Raw genomic sequence first — 26527 nt, forward strand, 5'->3', positions numbered from 1 at the left:
TTTACTCTGTTGGTGATTCAATGGAGACTTACGTTTTTTTGTTGTTTTATCATAGAAGCTTGCAGAGCTTGGAAATCATTTAGCGCTAGATGAAAGTCGTTATGCCCAGTCAAGGTTCAAAATGAATTTGTTTGAGTCGCCTGAACCGTTTGGGTTTGGTGGAAAAATTGGAAGTGTTCACTTAAGTTGTTTTAAATTGCACATGTTGATATTGTGTTATCAGGATTTAAAATTTTATGATTACTTTCCATCCAGCCGTTCGCTGTTTGGAACAGTGCTATGTAGGTGCAAAATAAATTGAATTATTTTTTTTTCAGAAAAAAGAAAAAGAAAAAGTTGAATCGTAGGATGCTTCGTGAGAACCGCCGCAGCCCGCAAACCCACGTTCCCATGGAATTTTATTTTATTTTTGTTCCGGTAGAACTCTTCACATGTGATAAGTTTGCTGAAATTAATTAATAGTAAATAAAGGAGTTAAAGCTGGCAAGACATCTATAACATGCTGTTTTTGCCGAAATGCTCAATGTGCTCGAGTTTAATGAGGAATTATGCGAAATGATTATTATTATTTTTTTAAAATGATTATTTAACGCTTGAAGAAAAGATGATATGCCATTATTGCCATCATCTGGGAAAAAATTGTATTTTATCAAGATAATAAAATAGCAGATTATTTAACACTTGAAGGTTTTATTTATTTTATATTATTTTATTTTACATTATTACTAAGTGAAAGGAAGGAAGAGAATCAAAATGTTAACATAAAAGTAAGAGGTAAGGGTTTAAATAGATTAGATAGTGATAATATCATATTTGCATCTTATTATATTCAGATGAATTTGAAAAATATTCTATCAATCTTTGAACAGATTCAATTGGATTCGGACGATAGTTGAATATTTTTTAAATTAGATTATTCTAATTGGGTATGTATATAGATTGAATATAACTTTTTGACTACCTGTTGATATCTTTCCCATTTATTTGTGATAGTCTGACCGGAAAGAATACTAATATATCCGAATTTTATTAGTATTAGGACACATTCGAATACCCTCAAATGCGAATTTGAAAACAAATTTTAATTTTCCATTTATACTCTTTTTTTTTTTTTGGTAGAAATAAATTTTATTCGAGAGCAAGCACTAGGAAGAGAAATCCAAGAAGAGAAAGTGGACAAATTCACCCCTAGTTAGTTAGGGGATATAAACAAAAAATTTTATAAATGTATTGTTCTCAATTTTCATTTGTGAGTGTAAGGAGAAAATATTGAAGAACCAAAAGCGAAAAATCAATATATTTTTTTTTCACAAAAAATAGCTAATAAACCCTTTAAGAAAAGAAAAGAAAAAAAGAGATTGACTGGATTTTTACTGACAAATTGAAGCCGTTGAATTTCTGAACAGCTTAAATTGCTATAGTATCGGACTTAGTAGTGATAAATATGCCCTTTTCTCTTCAAAGTTCATTTTATATTAAATTAAGGATGAAAAAAAGAACTTAAAGATTTATAACAAATAATTGATTGAGATTTAAAGATTGATTTTAAATTTGAGAAGTTTAAAATAATCTTATAATTTCTTTACTTGTTCAGCTAGTTATTTGGCATAAATGCGCACTGTTGTGTAATGTGTATAACAAAAATGTTTCCGTCTACTTCAGCCTTTAGGTGATAAAATTTTTATTTTTTATTCAATAGAGCTTTTATATATGATAAAAAAACTATTACATATATCATATTAGAGAGAATTTTTTTTGGATTCATTGATAGAACCGAGATTAAAAGTTGGAACCAATTACTCTTTGACTTCAAATGCTTTGTGCATTTTATTTTTTTTGGATATGAGGTTCATCCGGACCAGCTTGCACGCATCACGATTTACTTCCTCAAGGGAGCTTTTTTATATTAATGCTGCCGAGTAGGTGTGAACCCAGGACCTCCCCTCAGGAAGTTGGATCTTTAACCGCTTTAACATACCACCTTTGGCAAACGCTGTGCATTTTATGCACAGTATGTAGAGCTGACGGAAATCTCGACCGTCTTTTTCGATGTGTTTATAAACGGAAGTCCCACTGTTCCGTATTATTCACGGTGTTGAGCAGGACCACTGAGGTCTCGATCCTCAAAGGAGACTTCGAAGTTGCATAATACGGGACAGTGGGACCAAACAAGATTCCTTATAGATCTCCTCCTCCTCATCACCGTTATTTATTTATATGAATCTTTCAGTGTCAGACGCTACCATACTCTTCTTTCCATCTACCAACCGTTCCACTTGAAATCTTACTTGTCCGTCTGTCAATGGCTGCAGAAATCAATACTACAAACCTCCCAGTTGGACCAGTTTCTGCTGGTGGTGGTGTTGGAACAAAGAAAGGGGTTGGTGGTGGTGAAGTTGCCAACATGGGAGTCTCTGTTACTCCTGCAACTTCCCCATATCATCAACTACGAGGAGATGGGGATGGAAGAGCAGAAGATCCCAATATACCCGGGAAGAAAAACGGCAAACTGAAACTCCTCCCGCTCATCTTTCTTATCTACTTCGAAGTCTCTGGTGGCCCTTATGGGGAGGAAACCGCCGTCCAAGCAGCCGGTCCCCTGTTAGCGATTGTGGGTTTTCTCGTATTCCCCTTTATTTGGAGTATTCCTGAAGCTCTCATCACTGCAGAGCTAGCCACCACCTTCCCCGGCAACGGCGGATTTGTCATTTGGGCAGAACGGGCTTTTGGCCCTTTCTGGGGTAACCTTATGGGATACTGGAAATTTCTCAGTGGTGTCATCAACAACGCTGCTTATCCAGTTCTCTGTGTTGATTATCTCAAACGCATCTTCCCAATTCTTGGTTCTGGTTACCCTCGGGTTGTTGCTACCTGTGCAACCACTCTCTCCTTGACGTTCTTGAACTACACCGGCCTCACCATCGTCGGCTACACCGCCGTTGCTCTGGCTGTCGCTTCTATGCTCCCCTTCTATATAATGGGTTTCGCTTCCATACCCAAAATCCATCCCCGTCGATGGCTCAGCCTGGGTGAGCCTGGATCCAAGAAAGATTGGCATCTCTACTTGAATACCCTCTTCTGGAACTTGAATTTCTGGGACAACGCCAGTACTTTAGCAGGTGAAGTGGATCGTCCTCAGAAGACCTTCCCCAAAGCATTGATGTCAGCTGGAATTGTGACCATTATCGGTTACCTGGTGCCTCTATTGGCAGCTACAGGGGCTCTGGAGCTTGAACAAGATAAGTGGGGAGATGGGTTCTTGGCCGATGCAGGAGGGATGATTGTTGGCAAGTGGCTCAAGTATTGGATTGAAGTGGGTGCCGTATTGTCTGCAATTGGTCTCTTCGAAGCCCAATTGAGCAGCGCCGCCTACCAGGTCGTTGGCATGGCGGATCTGAGTTTCATCCCAAAAGTTTTTGCAGTGAGATCGAAATGGTTCAATACCCCGTGGATTGGGATTGTTTTATCGAGTGCCATAACACTGGGAATCTCGTTTATGGACTTCACAAACATCATATCAGCTGCAAATTTCTTGTACAGCTTAGGGATGTTGCTGGAGATTGCATCCTTCATTTGGTTGAGGAAGAAATTTCCCAAATTGGATAGGCCATATAGGGTTCCCATGAGAATTCCTGGGCTGATGGTGATGTGTGCTATCCCAGTTTTGTTCCTGATATTGGTGATGGTCATAGGAACCGTGTTGGTGTATGTGATCAGCGCTGCTCTCACCATGCTTGGGATCGGAAGCTACTTATTCATGAAATGGTGCAAGGCTCGCAACTTGGTAGAGTTCACCAAGCCGGAGGAGCACAGGGACGAAGAAACTGGGGGAATCATCAATGAGGGGTAACCAGTAACCACCATATGTTTGCTTTTCTTTTCTTTTCTTTTCATCCTTGCTTGATCATAAAAATCAGAATCCGGAAGCACAAGAATAGGAAACAAGGTCAAGCGGTGGATCAAGCAGAAACAGAAAGAAGAAAGGGTATTCTTAGAATAGGATTGAAATCCATGGAATCTTCATTGGTTGTAAATGAGATATTTGGATTGGATTGTCTCTTAGGTGTTTATGTCGATAACAATAGTAATGGTACATTCTGTGTTTTTTTGGAGATTAAGTAATGTTGTTCTAGCTTGAGAAAGAAAGAATTGCAAAAGACATTACATATATTTATGACTTGAGGAAAACCTCCATTTCAATATGTTGGTGGTGTCTGATTCTTCTTAATTCAGTCCTCATCTCATAAGCTTCCAGGATCTTTTCTCAAATTTTTGTTGCTGACTTTAATCGCAGAGGAGCATGAGAGTGGATGCAGTGCCATCCACGAAGCTTTTAATTGGGACTTATTTGTTTTCTCTTTCCTCCATCAAGTAACATACTATAACTACCATTAAAATTCCAAGATTCCGAGAGGAAGGACAAAACAGTCAAAACGACATAAATCATATCGGACACGAATGAATATCTCTATCTATTGATTCAAATAATTTATCCTCGATCCATATTTATGAGCCTTTTGGGTCGTTATCATTTCTTCAATCAAACTTTGATATTTCAATTTCTGTCAACCGTTAAATCTTAGACGGACGTGAGACTGGTAGGGAGTCATGAGGATACTGTTTAGGTTGCCTCCGTCACGGAATTGGTGGTCCAGACTTGGAAATTGGAAGCGTTTGAAAATGAAAATGAAAATGAAAATGAAAATGAGAAAATGAGAATCTATCTAATTATAGAACTATTGCATATTATAGTGACAAGTGGACAATGATGATGAAAAGTCAACAGATGGGAATTAATCCCACGTTTCCTTTTCAAGTATCTAACGAGTGACGACGACTGGCCTCCTTGTTTGTCAGCACAACATGGTGGACTGGAATCACTTGTGTGAGTAAAATATCAAAACCTCTGACGATTGAATGGGATTTTTCTCTTTCTCTCGCTCTTTTTCAAATAAAAACGCAAGTGGTTACTAAGAAGAAGTCACGTGTGGAATTTTGAATGATGAAGTCGCCTTGTGTAATTCGTTTTGCATTAATCTATGTCATCAATTGGTCGATTCAGACCCAGATCCAGTTCGGCTCGATTGATCTTAATCCTGAATCCAGGGTTGAGAAATCGGTTCATAACTAATCTGTTTCTCCCTAGTTCCTAGCTAATGGGTACTCCATAAGAGGGAGATGATGGAGGGAAGAAGCTCAACACATTCAGGTCCGGCATACCAGTCAACCCAACTTATAAGAACCCTAACTAACCCTACTTAGCTCAAGTAACGATCTTATCTAGTAGTAGCTAATTTTCCCTTGGAGTCAGACAATGTTCATCCACATTTATCAGAAACCAATAATGTCTATTTTTTTTTAGTAAAATGCAAAATTTTCTATACTGAACTAGCTAAATTTCAAACCGGGCTTGTGCCATTACATATCAGTTTGATAGATGATAGATACTGATAATGATTGACCATTCCCTAAAACTATTGTATTTTTTCTACCAAAAAATAAAATCTTCTCTTCTTCAAAGCCAAGAGTCAGCTACTTACAGAAATGCCAGTAAAGCAGGAAGTAATCATTTAAATTTGCACTGAAACTCCATAAATAATCATGGCAAAGTTTACTGAATTGTAACTGAGTATACAAGTGAAACCAAAGAAGTGATAAAAAGAAAACAGAGAAGGGAAAAAAGAATGATCAACAGAGAATGAACAACAAAAAGGATGAACATTCAACCATGGTTGAGGGTTCTTGGGCAAAGGTACACTACATCTCTCTTTCTTTACTCTTTACAACACCGTTGTCTTCACACCACTGATTTTACCTTGATCAAAGCTGGCGCGAAAACTGGAAATATGTCTTCTTGGGAATCAGACGAGAGAAAGAAGTAAAGCTAGGATCAGATACAAAATCCTGGAAATTTGCAAGTTTGAAGTTGAACCAGCATCAATGGTGCCTGTGGGTGCAAATGCAGATGGAGTTGTTCCTCTACTGGTGTTTGAACTAGAACTGCACAAACACATGTTTAGAGCATGCATGACAAACATTAAATTTGTAAGAGACGAAAAACGGGGGGGGGGGGGGTATCAACAGCTGCTCACCTTCCAGCAAAAATGCACGAACCATAGCCTGCAAAGCATATAGAGCAACAGAAACACAGTACTCAAATGAGTTACTAATTTCCAACCCCCCGAAAAAATGGCTTAGAAATGCACAGTAAGCAGTACTAGATAACTACCCACATTCTTCAGACTACAATTGATTTAATTTCATAAGAAAATTTGGAAGGTGATCTTAATTACTGTTCTTTTTATTTACAACAAGATAGAGGGAAGTATGGAATCTTACTAGGATCCACATTGGTAATGGTGGCTGAACCACTAAAATCGCAAGTCCCACCAATGCTTTGCATTTTGTGAAAATAATCATTATAAGCATACGAGGCATGATTCCGGAGTGTGTCAGGATCATAGCATGGTTGCCCCTCTTGAATAGCAGTGCAATTAGCCTGTCCTTGCCCACATGCCCAGTTCAGACCAGCCTGTAATGCAGCAGAATCTGCACCTTGCTTTGCCACACAGAACACCCCAACACCGGAAGAGTTCCCAGTAGTTTGAGATGAAGAACCCAGATTCAGAGGATACACGGTGGTTCCATTCGTAAAAAACATGCCCCAATTTTTCTCAGATGTAGGTCCTGGCCGTTTGTCTTCATTGAACATCTCATAAATGTATGTGCTGATCGGTATAGTTGGCTGACTAGGAGGACCTGTATCATTAAGCACCCTGCGGATCAAGTTGTTGTTGTATGTCTGTGCATTCTCAAGAGTAGCATCAGATTCCTTGGTTCCACCTAGTGACGGCCAGCCTGATTCTGTCACTAGGACAGGAATCCCAGAAAAATTGAGTGCATCAATAGAGTAATAAGTAGCATCAACCATGAAGTCAAACATGCTGTTGTAATGGAAAAGAGTATTGGGATCAACAATTTGTTTTGTGGGAGAAAGTGGCCTAAAAAGCGCATAATCAATTGGAAAGATGCCATTTCCTTTAGTGTAACCATAATAAGGGTATGCATTTAACATATAAAAGGATCCAGTGTTCTTCAAAAACTGGAGGAACTGGTACATGGTGGAGTTCCATGTGGAATTGAAGGTTGCGGTGGAGGGAGGGAATGGCCTAGGAATTACATCCATGGACTGTGGACTTGAAACTTTGATCTGGAAATTGAGATTTGACGCCACTAGAGCCTTGTGAAGGTAGTTCATAGCCGGAACCAGTATGGGAGCAGCATTGGGTATTGAAGTCAGCACCTCACTGCCAACAGCAATGGCTGTGATATTGGTTTGTGGCACATAGGCTGCAATATTCTTATTGACCCAGGCAGCTGCAACTGATGGTGATTCTCCGATCCCTAGCACCTCTTCGTTAGTGACCCCCACCATGACTTCAATCCCAGTGCCTGCAAGAGCACTCAGCATCTGATGGTTTGCATCATAGAGACGGACATGAGTCACTTGATTAGCTTTAAGGATTGCAACCACATCCGCAGCAGATGGTAAATTGGAAACATCAGTGCCAATGTCTATCCCTATGAATGCACCTGTAATGTCAAGCAATAAATTCAGGGACAGAAAGAAAGGAGAGTCAGTTTGCTCTTTGAACTTGGTCTTTGAATGTATCATATCACTAAATGTCTCTGTTATTTCTGAAATATTCACTTCTGACTATTTTTTTAATGGGAAAGAGTTCTTTCTAGAAGAAGGGCCCCTGCACACATGGGGGTCACAACAGAAGCGCCAACAAGTAAGCATTTCCACCTTTCATGGTGGGTGGGGTGGTCATATTGCAACCCCCCCCCCCCGCGGGGCCCCCATGGGCGGTGGGAGCAGTAGGCCATGCTTCCTTACAGAGTTCTTTTTCAATTTCTTATTGTAAGGCATGCCAGTCATTCCAGGAATAAAAGGGTAATCTTTGTTCCTTTTTTTCTATTTTATAGCATGTATTGTATATGATAAAACCGGATTGTCAACAAGGATGCACAAAATGATAAGACCATATCTATTGATTAATCCAATAAGATCTACAATCATCCAACTTTTAGTATGACTTTGGAACTGACAATAGCTTGATTGCCATTCAAGACGGCCATGAGTAGGAGTTTAGGCAGCAAACTTTCAAAGTAGGGATGAATCTACCATCAGGAAAACAACTTTCCAAACAAGTGTGGTGCAAGGAGAAGATGCAGAAGGGCTGTGCATTAATGTTACCTAGTTAGCCTACTTTATAGGTCAATCAGAACTTCCTTGTCGAATGGATGAAGATGAAGGGTGACATTATCCTCATTCGCCAAGATGGATTATAGAACACTAGGATTAACTTTTGCTCGTGTGTCCTATATTTAGAGGAAATGAAATTGCACAGTTCACATGCTTGAGAATGAATGTGTTGACATAGAGGATTCTCATTGAGAATGATCTAATAACTCAACAGACTGGGGACTGATTATTTAAACAACTGAAACATAAAAGATCTACAGGACTTTTTTGTGCTGACAAAAAATGGCAGTCACCAGTCCCAGAACCCTTGTATGTTTTTACTCATAAGGACATCCCAAGTTCTCATTCTGATTGAAATGCTTCACTCTTCAAATGTTGACTGTGTCATGCTTGCCCATGCAATCAAGAGCTGTTCAGGCCAACAACTACACCAAGATATTTATGCAAGAGTGATTTGGATCAAGGTAGGAGGATTAGTGATCTCCATCATTTCATCAGCTAATTTAATGAATGGAAAGGATAAGTCGGTATCACGCTTGATCTACGCATGCAAGCTTCTGACTTATAAGCAATCAACAAGCTATCATTATGGGTAGATGGTGCAGGTTTGAGGCAGACCAGATTCATTAGGTACTGTGTATAGATATCTGCTGTACCACATCACAATCAATTGACAGACTGACTTGCACCTCTATCCTCCATACCACAAAACAAGTAAGAGGAAACTAGTAAATATTAACTCTTAACTTTTCCATATCAACTAAGTGTTTCCTAGAAGAGTTACTTGTAGACTCTGAAGCAAAGAATACGAATAAAAAATCCCATGTTAAAACAAGAAGATACTGAATCCATATCAATAGCCGGTAAGAGACATTGGACTTGGTCAACAGAGTTTATTGTCACCATTTACTTTGTAAGCAACCATGTATTGAGTGCTTTCTTCACTGTATACCACTAAGAGCAATTCTAATATTCTTAACTTAAAAAGGTGAGAAAAGGCTCTTCTTCTGCACTATAGCAGAAATAAATGAACTACACATGCTACAACAAGGAAAGGAGAGGGGGGGGGGGGAGGGGGAGATATGTTCTTTGCCATGGTGTGGAGAACTGTTCTTGGAGGGGTAACGAAAATCATATCCAGAAAATACATTGGTGATGACACCAATACCTAAGATGCAACTCATCGAAATAAACAAACCCAGTATGTGCTAACTCCTCGATGGACCAGCCTTGTAGGAAACTGTAACCTGATAACATTGTTATCAGACAAAGTCCTTTCTGGTCCAGCATTCCTTCTACGGCTGTTTAAGTAGAGTGGAGGGCTGAAATCGATGATTCGACCATTTGATAGGTAATGCAGACCTTGGATTGTCTGTCAAATTTTAGTGCCTGTCAACTATGTCACTCACCATCTAATGATTTTTTCTACAGTGAATTCTTAGTCGTGCTATGAGGGCAGGATAATGTGGCAAATTCTAACCATTGGACAGATAAGAGTACCACGTCCATTGGCTAGCCATCCAAATTTTGCCTAAATCCAGATGCTGATTTTGCCATCTGGTGCAATGCTTGCACACAAAAGCTTAACAGATGAGCCAATGATGACATGGATAACACATTGGCACGATTTTGATCAACATCTGAAAATGTCACATAGTGGAGAATAAGGTCCATGTAGTGCAGATGATGAGCTGTCCTCTATCTGCCAACTAGTAAGTTCATTACCCACCCAATATCATTAATGTTGTAGTAGTTCATAAATTTTTAAAATAAAGCTCTATCATTAGAATTAAAAGAGACTGCCACAAGCAAATGAAACATATATCAGAATGTTTGACTTTCTCACTGGACCAGTCCATGACAATGGGATTAGGGGGAAAAAAAAGTCTTTAACAGTTCAGAGAAGTTAAGCCTATCTAACTGTTAGATAACTTGCTAATTTTCTCAATTGCTCAGAAATACCTGGTTGCAGATTTAACCTACTAGCTCACAAAAGAAGAATGAAAGAGAACACAAAAAGAAAATGTAAGGAATTGAGATCTTAATTATAAAATTGAAAAGGGATAGAATTCAAGGAACAAAATAAATAAATAAAAAGGCATCCATGGAAAGTGTATCCAAAGAAGCATATTGAAGTACCTGATACATCATAAACAATGAACGTAAGCAGCCAAAAAGCACTTCCTTGCCATTTTCCAGGCTTCATTTGGCCCCTTAAATTCCAATCAAACTTCGGCAGCTATGCCTCTCCCCAGAGGCAGAGCCTGAACTGTAAATAAATAAGCAAACAAATAAGATAAGTTACTGGCATGGAGACCACAAATTAGAACTGGGCATACAGAGAAAGAAATGGAATTAAAAATTAAAAAGAAAGAAAAGGAACAACAATCTGCCAAACGTGAATAACCTTTAAATTGCAAATAAAACCAATCCCCAGTACAAAGAAGGAAACGCAAGGACCTTAATGGTACTCCAAGAAGTGCAATAAAAGATTCAACCTAGTAGCAACTAAACTATTCACCACATTAGTAACATTACACCATCTTAAGCATCTGAAAGAAGCTCATTATGTAATTTACACTAGTATAAAGCTTTAAAGAGGAAAGACTGCATAAATCAAGGCAGCCCTAATGGGATGGCTACCTATTGCTTGAAGTTGAAGTAAAGCCAGAAACCAATGGCCACTAGTGTCACCTTGGTGTCATGAGGTTTGCCAACAGTATACTTTTCCAGGCACCAAAACCATAAAAATTCCTTCATATGCAACCACAGGGGAAGAAAGAATATACATCAGTTACAAAAGGCTCAATGCAGCAATATAGAAACATTCATTTAAAAAAAATAAAATCCCGAGAAACCAAGCATCACCAGCAAAAACTAGACAAAAACCACAATGGAAAAGTAAAATGAAAGACGAGAACTAAAAATTGAAAAAGGAAGATGAAATCATGAAGAATAAAATGAAGGACACACTATCACACCTGGGAACTGAAAAAAACACTATCTTACGGGCAAGAATTGAGTGGTCAGAATGAAAGAGATCTTTTACAAAGAACTGAAGGCAGTTTACTAAGCTTCTAACCTTCAGTCATACAAAATAAAAACATAAATCCGAGCTCTGTAGTTCAAACCAAATGGAAATGTAATGACGAACGAGCACAAAAAGTATTTAAGACGAGCAGGGACAAAAGGGGGATCCTAGTGCGAGTATCGAAGAATAACCCTAGCTCATACGACCAGGATGCTAAAACTCCACAAATCAGCAGGAAAAAAAAAGCCTAAACCCCAAGTCCAAACCCAACTCACGCGAGAAAGAGCAAGAGAAAGGAGTACCTGATAGAGATCTCTAGCAATGTTACAAGTTGGACCTCAATATCTCGGAATCATTCAGCTGCGACAAAACTGAGTGCAGGTCCTGCTGGAACAAATAAGTATCCAAGAGAGAAGCCAGATACATTTTTATTATGTTTTAAGTTTTAACTTTAAAAAACAGAAACCAATAAAGCTGCACACTTGCACAGAATCAGAAGTTCAGAACTGACTTACAGCTAAACGGTAACAACACATGACCCAAATACAATAACATACAGGTATATAACCACTACGAAAGAGTCAACATGAAAAACATCACAGAAAGCATGGGTGGGAGGGAGGGAGGGAGAAGGCAGATTAATTTGAAATGAACCTTGAAGGCTACAGTCCCTGACACCCAAAACAAGAAAAAAAATAAATAAATAAAAAAGACACCCAAAACAAGAAAAAGGATACGAATACCTCAAAGAAATTTATATTGCTTTCTCTGATCAGCAGCAAAACTAAAACTTGCAACTTCGTGTAAATCTTCATATATGTATTCTTTTTCCTCTAATAAAATAAATAAACACGAGATGACGAGGAATTTTTGCTTTTATAAGAGCAGGTTAATAAATTATAAACTTCCACAGCTTCCAGCTTCTCAAAGTTGGCACCACTTATATTTTTGAAATTGAAGAAAATGAAGAGTTCAGACTCCGGAGGGACTCCAAAGTTTTTGGCTTTTTAATTTTCTTGTGCGTTTTCTTTATTTGTCTTTAAAACTCATTTATTTAAAGTTCAAAAGACACCGAAAAATGGAAAGTCACGGAAGAACCGAAGAACTAAAGCATCGCACGCTTTCTGCAAGGGAAAAAGGGGTAAAAATTGAACACTTTTTAGCAAAAGAACCTCCAAAGAATCCCAAATCGTACTATTTGGATCCTCTCTTTGGAAGGGCATTCATAAGGTTCGGCTCCTCTTCTTGAAGGCGCTCTTTCAATGAGCCCCAATGAATTATAATAGTTTTTTTTTTTTTTTTTTGGTAAAGAAATATTTAATTCAAATAGTAGAGTAAATTCAATGAGTGTTTTTAAATTATAATATTTATATGTGGCAATCGATCATCATTCATTGGACACTCATTGGAAAATATCCTCTAAGGAGAGAATCTAAACTCACATTCATATTGGACGGTCATACACCCACATTTACATGAGTGTTCATTGAATCCCCAGTGTAGATTTTATACTCATGCAACTATGGGCGCATGATTGTATGGGCAAGTTAGGTGAAGAGGATCTAGACTCTCATCACTGTTAAGCTTTGGAGAGTTTGGTTGTTAGACTAGCCGTAATGAAAATGCTCGTTTAGAACAAACACGACTGAGATCCACTGTATTAGTGGGCCCATAGTGTATGAGGCTATGGTCCATTTGTGTAATATTCTTCGTTGCAGTATCTAGACAGAAGTGAGATCTCAATGGATCTTGTTATGTTGGTGCATCTAGCATAGAGGTGCCATACCAAAAGGGTGTCATGTGGATTTCATTAAATCCAAGCTACAAAAGAATGATACGGTTCGGATTAAGAAAAAATGATTTATGTCACATTCTTACTTAAGTTAGTATAATCTGCACATCCTCTTTTATATAACTAAGATTTAATGAAATCTATGTGGCGTCCATCCAATGCTGGACACTAGACACCACCATATCGCACCAACCTAGCGAAGCCTTGAGATCTAATGGGGAATTGATGCTACGAGGACACATGAGCGAGCTTCCTCTTTAAACAACACAAAATTTAGCAAGTTTACTCTTTTAAGCAACACAAAGTGTATCAAGCCTACTCAAACTCATTTTAAGGTTACCGTTCTAGGCTTTCAAGTTCATACCCATACCTAGAATCATAGCCAGAGTCTTTTTTTGAACAATGGCCAGCTTCAAATTCAAAACTTACGATTGGAAAAAGAAAAGTTTACATGACTAACAACGTTTAGTTTAGAGATTGCCTCATTTTACACCATTTTCGTGAGTTGAACCAAGGAGCAGACTTATTGGCAGGGTTTCTCCAAGCTCCTGGCGAGTTACAATTTGACCCGGGAGGGTTACCTCCTGGTTTGGATATTATTGTCTGTAATGATATTGCTGGAAAACCATACTATAGATTGTAATCCTCTTATTTAGTTACTCTCTTAATACAAGCTCCTTATTCCAAAAAAAAAAAACAACATTTAGTTTATAAAAGTAACCATTCAATGTTTCAAACAAACTAACTAGCTAAAATTAACTTTGAGTTTATAAAACTAATTAAAACAATGAGTTTTTCATCCGTTTGAACATTTTTACCCTAAAATTAACCATACAGACATATTAGGCAACCATGAAAGTGATTAAAAAAATAGAAGAAGGAAGAACATGGATGAAGGGGAATCCCTTCACATGTCTAAGTGTTGGGTATAGTATGAGAAAGGAGGGTATAAAAATGATAAGAAAATGAAGGGTACATTAATAATATATCTCTTTTAATTTCACATGAGAGCATTGAGTCTTTGACCAATGAAGTTAACTGGGCTTAACGGCATTAGTTTCCCTTGTGGCGCAACTATAATTTTGGGCACGAGTTTAGGTCCGAAATAAGTGACTCAAACGTAAAATTTTCTTTCTACTTTTAGTCTTTTTTCTGTGTGAAACTTCTCCATTGTAATTAGCTGCCTACCATTTCCATTTGTTGCAATTGGATGTTAATACTTTTGGTTTTCTGTCTATGTGGAACGGTGGAGTGAAACCTTATTGTCTTTCGTTGTCTTTTTTTTTTTTTTTTTTTTTTTTTTTTTAAAATTTTTTAAAAAATTCTTTGCTTAATTCCAATGCCAAAGGGGCGCTCGCTCTTGTTGGGACACAAAAGAAAGTTTGATCTCTCTGGTTGCTGCAAGATGGATCGCTATCCCTCTTCCATGAACGGTGATTTTCACACTGTCTGCTTCCAAAGGCGTGTTTTTGCCACTATGGTGACTCACATTTCCAATTGCAAAGTACTGTTGCATTATTTCTGATCACTAAACGACAAGGAAAGTTGCAGTAGATGGTGATTCTAATACATTGCTGCCAACTTCAAATGCTTTAATTGCTTTCCAAAGATCTTGTATTTGTAATGAAATCCTACAATCCAATTGATTTAGATCTAAACACATGAAGCTTGATCGCCAGCAATTTCAGTGGAGGTTTCCTATGCAAAGTTACAAGCGGTATTTACTGGCAGTAAGTTAGTTGCACATCGCCAACAGTTTCGAAAGTGCATGATAGGGTTCCAATTATGTCATGTTGTGATGATGTACCTCTGTGTTCCTTATTTGCCACATATAATGTTCTCTTTATTCCAAGGGAGGAAAACAACTTGGTTGACTCCATGGTTTGGATGGCTCTATTTGTGTAGTGTATAATGGTTTGACCTTCCGCTCCATGGCTTACGAGATTATGTAATTCTGCATGTTTTTCTCATAGCTTAAAAGGATAGCATGCTTTCTCCAATTATAATGTGTTTCAAAGTACAAGCCATTGATTACTCAATTTAGAGATTCCCTTTTTGGGAAGTTTACAATGCCACTTCTTGAATTACACCCTAAAATTAATACCATCCCTTGAGTTATCTCTTTTGTCAATCACACCCTCTCCTGGCTGAAAATATATCAAAGATGCTTACCAATATATACATATATCAAAAGTCACCCCTACCATTAGGAAATTACAATTAATTGTTCATGGGATCAAGTTAAACATTTTGGAAGGACAATAATAACTTTGAACGAAAAAATCCAACACTTGACTTGTTTCTTCGTCTCTTTCTACGTGTGACTCATTCCTCTCCAAATCATAAATCTTCACAAAATTTGTAAAAAATTGCTCATGGATAATGATATTTAAACTTGGGATGTAGAGGTAACATTGGAAAATTGAAATTAATGGTATTAGTAATTGAAGTTCTGACTGATAAATTGAATAGATTCAGGAAATGACATTAATAATAAGAAATAACTCGGGGTGGGACTGAAAATTTCCCATTCCATTTATAGAGATCAGATTTGCATTAAGAAAAATGAATCCTACATGGAATAAAACCGAACCAAGAAATGAATCATATATGGAATCAAACCGGATCAATGGAATTGTTTTTCTTCTCGAGTTCTCCTAAACAGATGGGTTGACGATGAAAATTTTTAGTAAGTTGATTAAATACTACCTGTAAGCAATGGCCTAAGTATTCTAATCTAAATATTCAGGGTGTAATGCTTTAAGCAACTTTGTGCTTAAATCTTAACCCTTATAGATAAATGGGTATGCAACGAATGCACAAGGAGACGATGGAGGCAGGAGGGATTGAATCCCGATGGACATACCTTTGTGGCTGTTTTGGCAGCACGTGCTAGTGCAGAAGCTGTGGAAGACGGGTTCATAAATTTTGAATAAATGAAGAATTGAGTATGGAATTTCCCCAGGGATGGAACATTACTTGGGCCTTATCGACGCTCTTTGGAAAATCTGGGCATGTTTTTGATACTGAAGATTTCGTTGAGAAATTTCCCATGGAGCCGACTGCTGAGATTTGGCAGGGTTCTGTGTGATGTTTTTGGTATCAATATCAGTATTTGTCAGGAAACCGTGGATACTCTGCATTGGCTAATACTACAATTTGGCCAACAATTCAACTGCATTGGCTAATACCACAACAATAAACCTTCCAAGCACCATAACACAATTTGGTTGACCATTCAACAGAATGCTATTCCATAAAAGTAGCAGCAGCAGCTACAGGGATCCCCACAAAACAGATCAAAGCTACAGATTAAACTGAAAGAGAAATCCCAATAGTAACATTGTTATTAAAACTAATTGTAGAAGACTTGGCTCAGTACAATACCCGATCAGCATAGTTGTTTCCAAAACCAGAGTCATTCAGAGTTAGTCGCTGACTTATCGATCCTTCCCTTCCTGTTTTCCTCGGATAGTCATCAGCGGACCTGCTCTGGCTTCCACTTGGTAAATGGCTGTGGCTACTGGCTAGGGCTGTGTTGAGGACTAAGACTCCGATTCCTTGACCCATTATAGGGAGGAGCATGGGAGTAGGAGGGTTCACATTGGTGCCTTTTCTCTTGAGGTGAAACAGATCTGAATAAAGAGATGAGAAATTAGGCTAACAAGCAAATGACAAGACAATTAAGTCCACAATTACTAACCAAATACCTCGAATAATGCCTCCTCCTTGGGGGTGGAGAGTAACTAGGACTGCGAGACCGAGATCTTGCACGTGGAGATGGGGAATAACGTGAGGGAGACCGTCTCCTATCATACACTCGACCCCTACCACTGAAGCATGAACATATCAACAACAGTAGACCAGAAATTTCAAGGAAATAAAATTCTATAAAACATGACTGTTAAACTTACAACTGTGAGGATGGGGCGCAACTCCCACCCTCCACCCCCTCTTTTTAACAAATTAAAATTCATTCAGTCTATCCAAGTCCAAGTCATATCCTGCACCTCTTTCATAAGCAACACGACTCTTGACCAAGTCATGCAGAAAATTTCACTATATTAACTCAAAAATTCCGTTATTTGTAAAGTATTTTGAAGGAAAGGTTCACAAATGCCTCAATAAATCAATTAGTAAAATAAGACGGAACAACATATTTTATTAATGTCATCCACCAGAAACCATAATCCCATAAATTCCAAACCCAACCCCCCCCCCCTCTCTCCCCCCCCCCCCCCAAAAAAAAAAAAAAAAAAAAAAAAAAAAGAAAAAAGGGCACCAAGGGTAGCATACAATGTTTGATTCCTAGGTACTTGTGAATGATTGTTTCATTCAAGAAGTTGGATGACAACAAACTCATCTCATCTCAACCAAGCCTTATCCTACCTATATGGGGTCACATCATCCCATTTTGCCACCCTTGAAAATACAGTCCTAGGGACATGCTAAAAGTTTTAATAATATATACATAACTAGGCCCACCTCTCCTCTGGACCTTCCCCCCACTTCTCTCACCCGCCTTTCCCACCAACCCAGTCCGCAATCCCCTCTCCTTCCCTCTGGTTCCTCCTCTTCTCTCCCTCCTTCTCTGCCTCCCTTTCGGGCCATCCCTTTTTCTCTCTCAAGCTCCCCCCCCCCCCAAAAAAAAAAAAAAAAAAAAAAACCTCTGCGTCACTTTCGTCCTCCTCTTTCCCCCCCATCCGACCCAATCGAGGATGCTGTCCCAAGTTCTCTGTCGGTCTCTGATCGTGAGGGTTGTAGAAGGAGCAATCAAACCAACAAAGGGATGCATCAAATTGGCGAAGACTTTATAGTAGATTTTACGGTGCCGCTAAATAAGAAGAAAAAGAAAAAATCTAAAAAATAGGTGCTGTCTGGCATGACTAGTTTGCTTTTCGTTGTGTTCATAGGTGGTTGCTAGGCTTGTTGCCCCCCCCCCTTTTTTTCCCCGGGTGGTAAAACCGTAAAAGGCTTGTTGCCTTTTGGTTGCTTGTCAGTTGAGCCCTGTGGCTCCCTCTGTTTGGGCTTTGCCCTTTGTGCTTTTGTATCTTTTTTCTTTGGTTATGAATTTATTTATTCATCCAAAGAAAAAATTGCCAATTTGACTTATACCAACCCTCCTCTACTGGGGTTTGGACTGCTGCAAAAACACTAGCAACTTCCTTTTTTTTCCCTTAACCAGATCCAACTACCTAGTTAAGAAAACATGCTGCTACCTACCTTTTAAACAAATGATCCTTTAGTAGTTCATTTAATTATAAAGGTCCAGCATCTACATTTCGGAGACGGCCAATGCACCAAGAAGCTCGTCACACAGCTTCATCCATATTTCTAGATTTGAATAGGTAGTTTTTATATTGAGAGCCAATAATTGTACTATATAACAAAAGCAAACTCTGCCACAACTAAAAAGGTTCTTGCGGTAACACATAAGAAGAATCTTTGAATAACATCTGCAGTCAGATGTGCTTTTTTAGAACTTGTTCAAGCATGAATTACAGTTGTACAATGAATACATTTATTTAATGGTTAAAGGACGCATATTGCTTCGACGCTAACGCCCAGCCCCCAATTAGGAACATCAAGACACATTTACATTTATTGATGAGCATTTAAGCATAAATTGAAACCACAAACACCATCTACCGAATTCATCTTAGTTAATATAGAGGCAGAACCAAAATCAGTGGCAAATAGAAGATAATGACACAGAAGTCTTAGTGAGAAAACCTACCTTGAACGTTCTCTCGCCCTCATATCAGCTGGTTTTTTTCTATTCTCCTCTGCAAATACAACAGTCAACTCCCGGCCATAAAGAATTTGTCCATCCATCTGATGTTTTGCCTCTGCAGCATCAACAGGGTCTACATACTGGACGAAACCAAAGCCTCTGGGATCTCTGCAACATATGCAGGTTTATAGTCAAAGCGGATAACTCATGAAGCCAACAAGGCTACTTGGGAAATAACATGCACATTGAATACCCTTGATGGATGAGACAACCAAAATAATTCCAATATGTGTGGAAGATCTTTTACGCAGAAATACTACATGTACTTCATGCAATTCAAGTAAAAGCAAGCACACGGCTGCTGACCTTGCAATTGTCAGAGTTTTAAGATGACTTCAAATTCTTCAAGACTTGGAACTCTTCACGAACTCAACTCTCCAATCTTCACAAACATTATATCATCTTCAACAGAACTCTTATTACTTGATTGATATCTTCAAAATTTTTATTTTCAAATGCTAAATCTGTAACAATTTTAATAAAAAATGAACTTGCTACTTAGAAATGGCAAAACATAAAGAGTAACCTCGTCAAAAAGAATACTAGTATGAGATGACCAAGGAGGGGCTTTCTTTTCCCAGGGAAAGTCACACTGGCACCTCAACTTCATTCACAATAACACAAATCCCTAATCTAAAAGCATGTATGCTACATGAATGACTGAATTTAATCAACTACTTCAAACCAGTACAATTACAGACATAGAAAAGAACTTACCCTGTATGGTAATCTCTTGGCAAGTATACATCCTTAATAGGACCAAATTGCGTGAACGGCTTCCGGAGGTCGTCTGGCCTGCACGATATAAAAATAGATATAACAGTAACGAATCTTGGTGGCATAACAAGGACAGACAGTTGAAAATATTCCACCCTAGAAGATCAAAGGCAAGAAGAACCTTACGGTCCATGAATAAATTTGATTTCAGGAAAAATGAAACGCACAAATGGAACCAAACTAAGAACAAAGCGTCAAACATCTCTAGCAATCACATCAGATATGACATTGATTCTTACACTGAGTAAAGAAATGAATACCATGCCAGAGACATAATTTTAAATTACGGGGGAACATTTTAGACATTTCCTCGGTTCTTACCCATACCTATTTATCTTTTATTCAAATGGTTTTTCTTAAATGTAATGCATAATTTATTTCTTTGGCTAAATTTTGTGAGTTAATACTAAATGCATAGGACAAGATATATTTCAAAGAGAGAATACAGTATGGAGTGGCACATACTATACGTACAAAGCCACTTAAGCTTCAAACCTCTGCATTTTTAGGATAGTCTAATACCTAAAAAAAACTTATGATAGAGTTCTTATAGCGTTAATTTGGCAAGTACTAGAGAAAAATGTTGCAAATAAATATGTTGACATAGTTAAGGATATGTATGATGGTTCAGTGACAAGTGTAAGAACAATGGGGGACAAAGTAATGAATTCCCAATTACAGTTGGGCTACATCAAGGATCAGCTTTAAGCCCAAATTTATTTGCACTTATAAGGGATTAATACCAAAGAGGCAAAGACATTCTAGACGAGGTTCTCTTGGTATATGGTTTTTGTTGATGATATTGTGTTGATAGATGAAACTCAAATAGGGATTACTACCAAATTAGAATTATGGAGAGTGGGTTTGGAATCAAAAGGCTTTAAACTAGTAAAATGAAAACATAATAGGTGAAACTTGATGATAAGGAGATTCCTTAGAACAATTGTTTTAGGTACATTGGTTCAATCATAAATAAAAAAGGTGATATAGAGGATGATGTTTCCCAATTAATCAAAATAGGGTGGATGGAGTGTAGGTGTGATTGACATATTCCTTTAAAGCTAAAAGGAAAATTCCATAGGACCGTTGTTCGACCAACTATGGTGTGTGGAGTAGAGTTTTAGCTGTTAAAAAGAATCATATAGATAAACTTAATGTAGAAAAAATAAGAATGCTAAGAAATATGAGTGGCAAAACTAGGAAGGATAAGATAAAGAATGATGAGAATAGCTCTGATAGGTGATAAACCATGAGAAAATCTGAGGTGGCACAACCACGTTCAACGGAAGCTTGTAAATGCCCCTATATGGAGAAGTGATATATTCAAATTGAAGGAATTAGAAGATCTAGGGGCAGACCTAAGATAACCTTAAGAGAAGTGGTGAGAAAGGATATGCATAGCTTAGGCTTTGTATCTAGCATGACCTCAAACAAAGCTGATTGGAAGACAAGAATCCATGTAGCCGACCCCATTTAGTTGGGACAAGGCTTGTTTTTGTTGTTGTTGTATACTTGGCTGGACCACATGATCCATGGGGATTACTACACCACAAGGAACTAAATCCAAGACAGGTCGTGGGTTCACTTTTAGTTTTCTTGTTTAAGTTTGTATTAAGATTCTAATGTGGAAACTTAAGTCACGGAAGGATTAAATAGAGATCAGAGTGAAACAGCGACGCAGGCAAGAGCGGGCCACCACCATCATCTCCGGTGGGAGCGAAACAAGAAGATGGACCCAAACCGCCATTGACTTGATTTGGAGTGCCATCTACTGATGATCATCAGAGGATGCCATCCCCCACCCCCGGTGTTTGACTCCCCCGAAAAGGTTTATTGTTAGCCGGGGCCGCCTACCTTCCACCCCGGAATAGGTTAACCGTTAGTCTCTGGGGTCTCTGTTCTTTGCTCTTGAGCTCCTTGCTCCTTTTGTGCTTGTATATTGCTAGTTGTTTTTAATTTAATTATTTATTCATCACAAAAAAAAAATAGAGATTCTAGAAATGACAAAAATCATAGAGCTTAAGAAACAAGCACAAGAGAATCCTAATCTCCCACAACAGGGAAGTCAAATTGGGCCAAAGTGCTACTTGAGTACCCTTCTTGGTTTGAGTAACTGTTCAGGCTGGGACATATTCCAATGACTGGACTAAGAAACTGGTGTAGGACACAAAATAGAAACATGTCCAAACAATTTCAGAAACTGGGAAATTATAGTAACCAAAAGCTAAAATGAGGAACTAATTTAGAAATTTCCTGAATTTGGAACTGAAATAGAAAACTGCAGAAGCTATGCTAAGAAACAGAAATACAGATGATCAGAAATAGAAAGTTAAGTCGAGAAAATTAAAGCTGAAGTTGAGGGCACTTATCAGTGGGTGATTTGATCTTGCTGTTAGATTTATAAGAAATGAGAGAATGACCACCAAATGACCACCAAAAAGGACAGGGATTTCATTATTACACAGAAACAGCTTGCAAACCAGATTTGACTGCAAAACTTGAGAGGGAAGGTTTCACAGCAGTGAAGGGATCAGAAGATTCAGAACTAAAGAATAATATATAAAAGAAAAAGAAAAAGAAAAATAGAAGTAGGAATAATAACAATTGCAGGAACTAGATAACCACTGACTTGATCTTTGACTAAAAGAAGAGGAGAAGAAATAAACATGTAGGTATCTCACCTAAAGCAGAGAAGGTATCCACCAGGAAACACTGCTTCTCATAGCATGAATGCCTCTCACATCCCAATGATAGCTCACACAATCTTTTTTATTTTAATTTCATATATATATATATATATATTTATTTATTTCAAATGTAAAAAGCATGGCATGCTGGAATCCCCATTCTTATTTAGTAATGAGTGGTAGAAAGAGATTTTCAACAATTTAGCAACTAGAAATAAGTCTTTGAAAAAGAAATAACAAACAGGGGCGGAGCCAGATTAAACATTTGGGGGGGGGGGGGCAATTATGAGAGTATGGATCACCTCCCCATCAGGGGAGCACTGACGTTTTTTCACCACATATTGTGTGGGACAATGTGGGACCCACTGAGGGTCCCCCCTCTGGATTATTTTATCATCGTCAGACGTAGACCCACATATTAAAAAATATAAGTAAATCATTGATAATGACGTTTTAACCCTTACAAAAATATAAGTAAATTATTTAGAAAAAAAAAAGGTAAATTAAAGCATGAGGATACCTAACAAATAAATATCTTACAAAATAATTTTTAGTTTTGATTAATGATTTTTTCATTAAAAAAACTTACAAATTCAACATTAAAGGAAGAAGAAGGAAGGAAAACACACACACACATGATTTCAATAGTAAGAGGCTAGACGCAAACCAAACGAATTATGGTAGTTAGTTACTTTACAAATTACAAATATTCCATTCACAATATAAAAATCAAATAAAAAGAATAACAAAAAGAATTGAGAAATAGAGACCATATAAATTCAAAAAAAAAGGGGAAAAAATCGAGAAAGAGAGAATAATATGGTCAAGTGGTCCAGTTGAACTGCTGGCTAGGCTTGAGCTACTGCAATAAGTTTTTTTTTTTTTTTTTTTTGCTTCCTCTTCTTCAATTTACATTAGTTTTCCAGTTGAACGCCATTTCATGTTTTTAATAAACATGTTTGTAGTCCAATGATTATTAGATGACTTGGATGAAAAGTAAGTGTTTTCTGAAGACTTTTGGTGTTAGCGGAGGTGGTATTGGTTTCAAAAAGTTCTCTTTGAGTTACAAGCTTGGAGCAACTTGTCTTTTTTTAGGAAAGCAAGTGCACTGCTGATTCTTTAGCCAACATTGTTCTACATTTTCTGATACACTTTTTAACATAGTACTAATGTAGTCATAGATTGAGTATGACCAACACGGGGCCAGTCTTTCAATACCTTAAAGAGAAACAGCTAGCAAGATCTAGGGTTTCGAATGTGAGAATGAGGCTATAACTTGTATCAAGGAGGGTTAGTATAAGGTGAATATGGGTTGAATTTGGGAAGATTCTAATGGTCAGATTGGGTAGAATTTACGTTAGAAATTAGGGCTTATTGGGGAGTCCAACAACTAAAGAAAGGTGCTGGAACTGAGGTTTTATATTGCAGATGGATTGGTGGCTTTAGGGTAAAGTTGTAAAACCCTGATGAAGGACTGTTTGAAGTTTGAAGGAGTTTGGATACTTCCCAAAATTTAGGGGTTGGTTGAGTGAAGTTATGAATGCAAGGTCAATGGTGTTTCAATGGGAAGACTAGAGTTTGGATACAATGGAGGGGTTGTGTACCTGTTGGCTTTTTCAAAGGCAGTAGAGTTTTGATGGAGGAATCTTAGGTCAAAGGGGAGTTGCAGGTTTGAGGGTTAAAAAGGTAATTATGGTTTTTATGGAGGGTGGATGAGCAGCAAGGTAGATCAGACGTGGGTTATCATACAAGGGTGCTATGTGATGGATTCAATGGTCAATTTTGGATGAAGATAGGTTATAATGGCTAAGGTTTAAGGAAAATGGAAGTTAGAGAGAGAGAGAGAGAAGGAAGAAAAAAAGCAGATTCATCACCAAATTGAGCTTCTTTCATCAGTAATAGTCTATGACCAGGTCATATATGTACTGGCCCTTATTCTATGGGTTTATTTTGTACTTGATCAATTGGATGGGCCTAAAATATGGGTACAAAGTAGAAAATTGGGATGTTTTCATTATTTTGATTAGAGTTCTATTTCCTTCATTACTTCAATTTCATGGTTAGTTTTACCTAATAGATTAAGGATTGGGTTAGGCCTTTCCCTTACAGCATAGGAGTCTATTTTTGAAACTGTTATTGCAGTTTACATCTGTGCATCATTCATCCCCCCCCCCCCCCCCCAAAAAAAAATCTATTAGAAACATCCTTACTTGAAATGAGAAAAAAAAGGGGGGGGGGGGGCTTAGTACATGATATTTCTTCTGCTCCACCACAAAACTGTGTAGAACTTCAATTTGTAAACTATATTCCATGTGTTCTCATGCATAAAAAACAACTGCAGTTATATGGGGCCAAATGCATGACTTCAACAGTACAAAGATAAGACCCAGACTTCTCAACAAACAAATGAGAGGTATTTTATGATAACTGATGAATGCATAATAAAGACTAGATGTTGTCTCTTAAGAGCAACAATAGAGATCCAAGAAGCAAAGCAGAGCAAAGTTAACAAGGACATACCTACAATCACGGCGAAGGTTGCGAACTAAGAGACTAGTAGGAAGATCTCTACTATGACTTCCATAGCGACCCCTAGGGCTAGGACTCCGACCTCGTCTGCTGTAACCCCTTGGTGGTGATGGGCTGTAGCTGTAATTCCTACCCCTCATTTGTAATAAGTACAGAATCCCTAACCTGCATACATTTTAAAATAGAACACCCCCCCAAAAAAAAAAAAAAAAAAAAACACCACACACCCAAAGAAGGAAAGAAAATGTTAGGAATCAGTTCATAAGGCAAAGCATGCGACATCACATTAAGTACTCAAAATTTTCAAACCTCACAATATGCAGGGTTTAAGACTTGGGTCAGAATAGGGCTGATTCCCATTAAATACAACTCCATACATACTAAGTTAGATCTAGACTAAGTCTGGTTGATTCTGGCTGCTACAGGGATGATTTGATTTGGAATCGGATTGGAATTGATGCACATCAATCCTGTACCAAATTCAAATGGTCTGGAGTTCAAACATTGAAAGTAATAGTTGGTTTCAAGTGAGAAAATAAAGTGTTCACATGCACAAGCATTTCAGAGACATAATCAGCATTGCATGGTTTCAATGACATAGCAGAGAGATAACCAAAACAGAAGATATGAAGAAGAATTTCAAGGAAAGAAAGACGCTAAATCAATTGATGCAACCAAATTCCAAGCAGTAAACATGATAACCACCCCAACTTGAGAGTAAGATTGGTGAACTCCAAATTACGCCAAGACATCAGGCTTTGACCGCTTTGTTTGTAAAACCAAAAGCTCCTTGTTTTCTCTCCTATTTTTTATTTCCTTATTATATTTTCTTCTCCCCCTATTTTCTCTCCACCCCTATCCATGAACTTAATATCTGGTACACCATATCAGAGTCACTTCCGCAACATGTTCATCGAAGCACATAAACACCAAAGAAGCTCCCAAGAACTGTCTGTTGCTCTCTTAATACATGCAAACGATTTAATAAAAGATCTCCATAATTTCTGCAATCCTCTTTCTTCCTTCTTTCGCACTTTCAAGAAAGAGGCTTGACAAATCAATTTGCAGATCATGAAACAACTCCAAACTAACAGACAACTATAACCTAACCCCAGAGAAAAAGATTGTAGATCAGTTTCGCCGAAAAGGGGCTATACCAAATAAAAGTATGAACATAAAGATGGATCCCTAAATCAAATCACACGCACGCAAACCAACCCTAAAATCAATCGACTTCAACATGAAAACCATAATGCGAAGACCGTAAATCAACAAGAAGATCACGACAATGGATCCTCAAAAGAAAATAGTGAGAATCCAGAAATAACAACAATGGCAATAAAATTTAAATAAAAAATGAAGTGATCGATTGAAGAAATACCTGAGATACGAGGAATCCTTGTTGTTTACACAAGTTCTAACGCTCTCTCCACTCTAAGCTCTGATTTATCTCCGCAGGTTTCAGTTGGGGGCAATAAGAGTTTGCTCTTCTCGCTCACTCAGCTCAGGCTTTGACGCACCCCATTTTACCTAGGGAGATTTTCAGAGCCATCGACTGAATTACGCAATTTGTCAGATCCCCTATACTTTTATGAATTTATCAGCGGCATCTCTATTGAGCTAAATTGTATGAGTCGTCAAACCCTAC

The 26527-nt window shown here is 37.9% G+C and overlaps 1 protein-coding gene and 2 pseudogenes across 9 annotated transcripts; 1 reads left to right on the forward strand and 2 right to left on the reverse strand.

Annotated features, from left to right (window-relative positions):
* Positions 1–2222: 2222 nt before the first annotated feature.
* Positions 2223–4202, forward strand: LOC149003774 (putative polyamine transporter At3g13620 pseudogene; annotated as a pseudogene).
* A 1332-nt stretch (positions 4203–5534) lies between these two features.
* On the reverse strand, positions 5535–12486 carry LOC149003775 (glucan endo-1,3-beta-glucosidase 4-like). 8 transcript variants are annotated; one of them, XM_089138137.1, is made up of 7 exons: positions 12044–12486; positions 11603–11671; positions 10913–11023; positions 10409–10538; positions 6340–7593; positions 6093–6120; positions 5535–6000 (listed from the first exon to the last, which is right to left on the reverse strand). In XM_089138137.1, the coding sequence occupies exons 4-7, from the start codon at positions 10473–10475 to the stop codon at positions 5862–5864; spliced, it is 1488 nt and encodes a 495-aa protein (XP_088994263.1). In that variant the 5' UTR covers positions 10476–10538; positions 10913–11023; positions 11603–11671; positions 12044–12486; the 3' UTR covers positions 5535–5861. The 8 variants fall into 8 exon arrangements, with proteins under 8 accessions (XP_088994263.1, XP_088994262.1, XP_088994260.1 ...); XM_089138136.1 differs by having other exon boundaries at positions 11603–11684; XM_089138134.1 differs by having other exon boundaries at positions 11603–11687.
* Positions 12487–15890: 3404 nt separating this feature from the next.
* Positions 15891–26483, reverse strand: LOC149003776 (serine/arginine-rich SC35-like splicing factor SCL30A; annotated as a pseudogene). Its single transcript, XR_016170238.1, has 6 exons — positions 26261–26483; positions 24871–25044; positions 19604–19681; positions 18830–18994; positions 16803–16925; positions 15891–16727 (listed from the first exon to the last, which is right to left on the reverse strand). The product of XR_016170238.1 is annotated as a serine/arginine-rich SC35-like splicing factor SCL30A (transcript).
* Between the last annotated feature and the right edge of the window lie 44 nt (positions 26484–26527).

This window comes from Hakea prostrata, chromosome 10 (genome assembly GCF_041222555.1).
Source record: "Hakea prostrata isolate BN-2017 chromosome 10, UWA_Hpros_2, whole genome shotgun sequence".
Classification (NCBI taxonomy): domain Eukaryota; kingdom Viridiplantae; phylum Streptophyta; class Magnoliopsida; order Proteales; family Proteaceae; genus Hakea; species Hakea prostrata.

Bases quoted from the DNA above. Each gene is read 5' to 3' on its own strand.
- LOC149003775 (XM_089138137.1), bottom strand. From the start codon at position 10,475: ATGAAGCCTGGAAAATGGCAAGGAAGTGCTTTTTGGCTGCTTACGTTC. The intron at 7,594-10,408 runs GTACTTCAATAT...TTGACATTACAG, and splicing joins CATTGTTTATGATGTATCAG to GTGCATTCATAGGGATAGAC. The intron at 6,001-6,092 runs GTGAGCAGCTGT...GTGTTTGTGCAG, and splicing joins TCGTGCATTTTTGCTGGAAG to TTCTAGTTCAAACACCAGTA.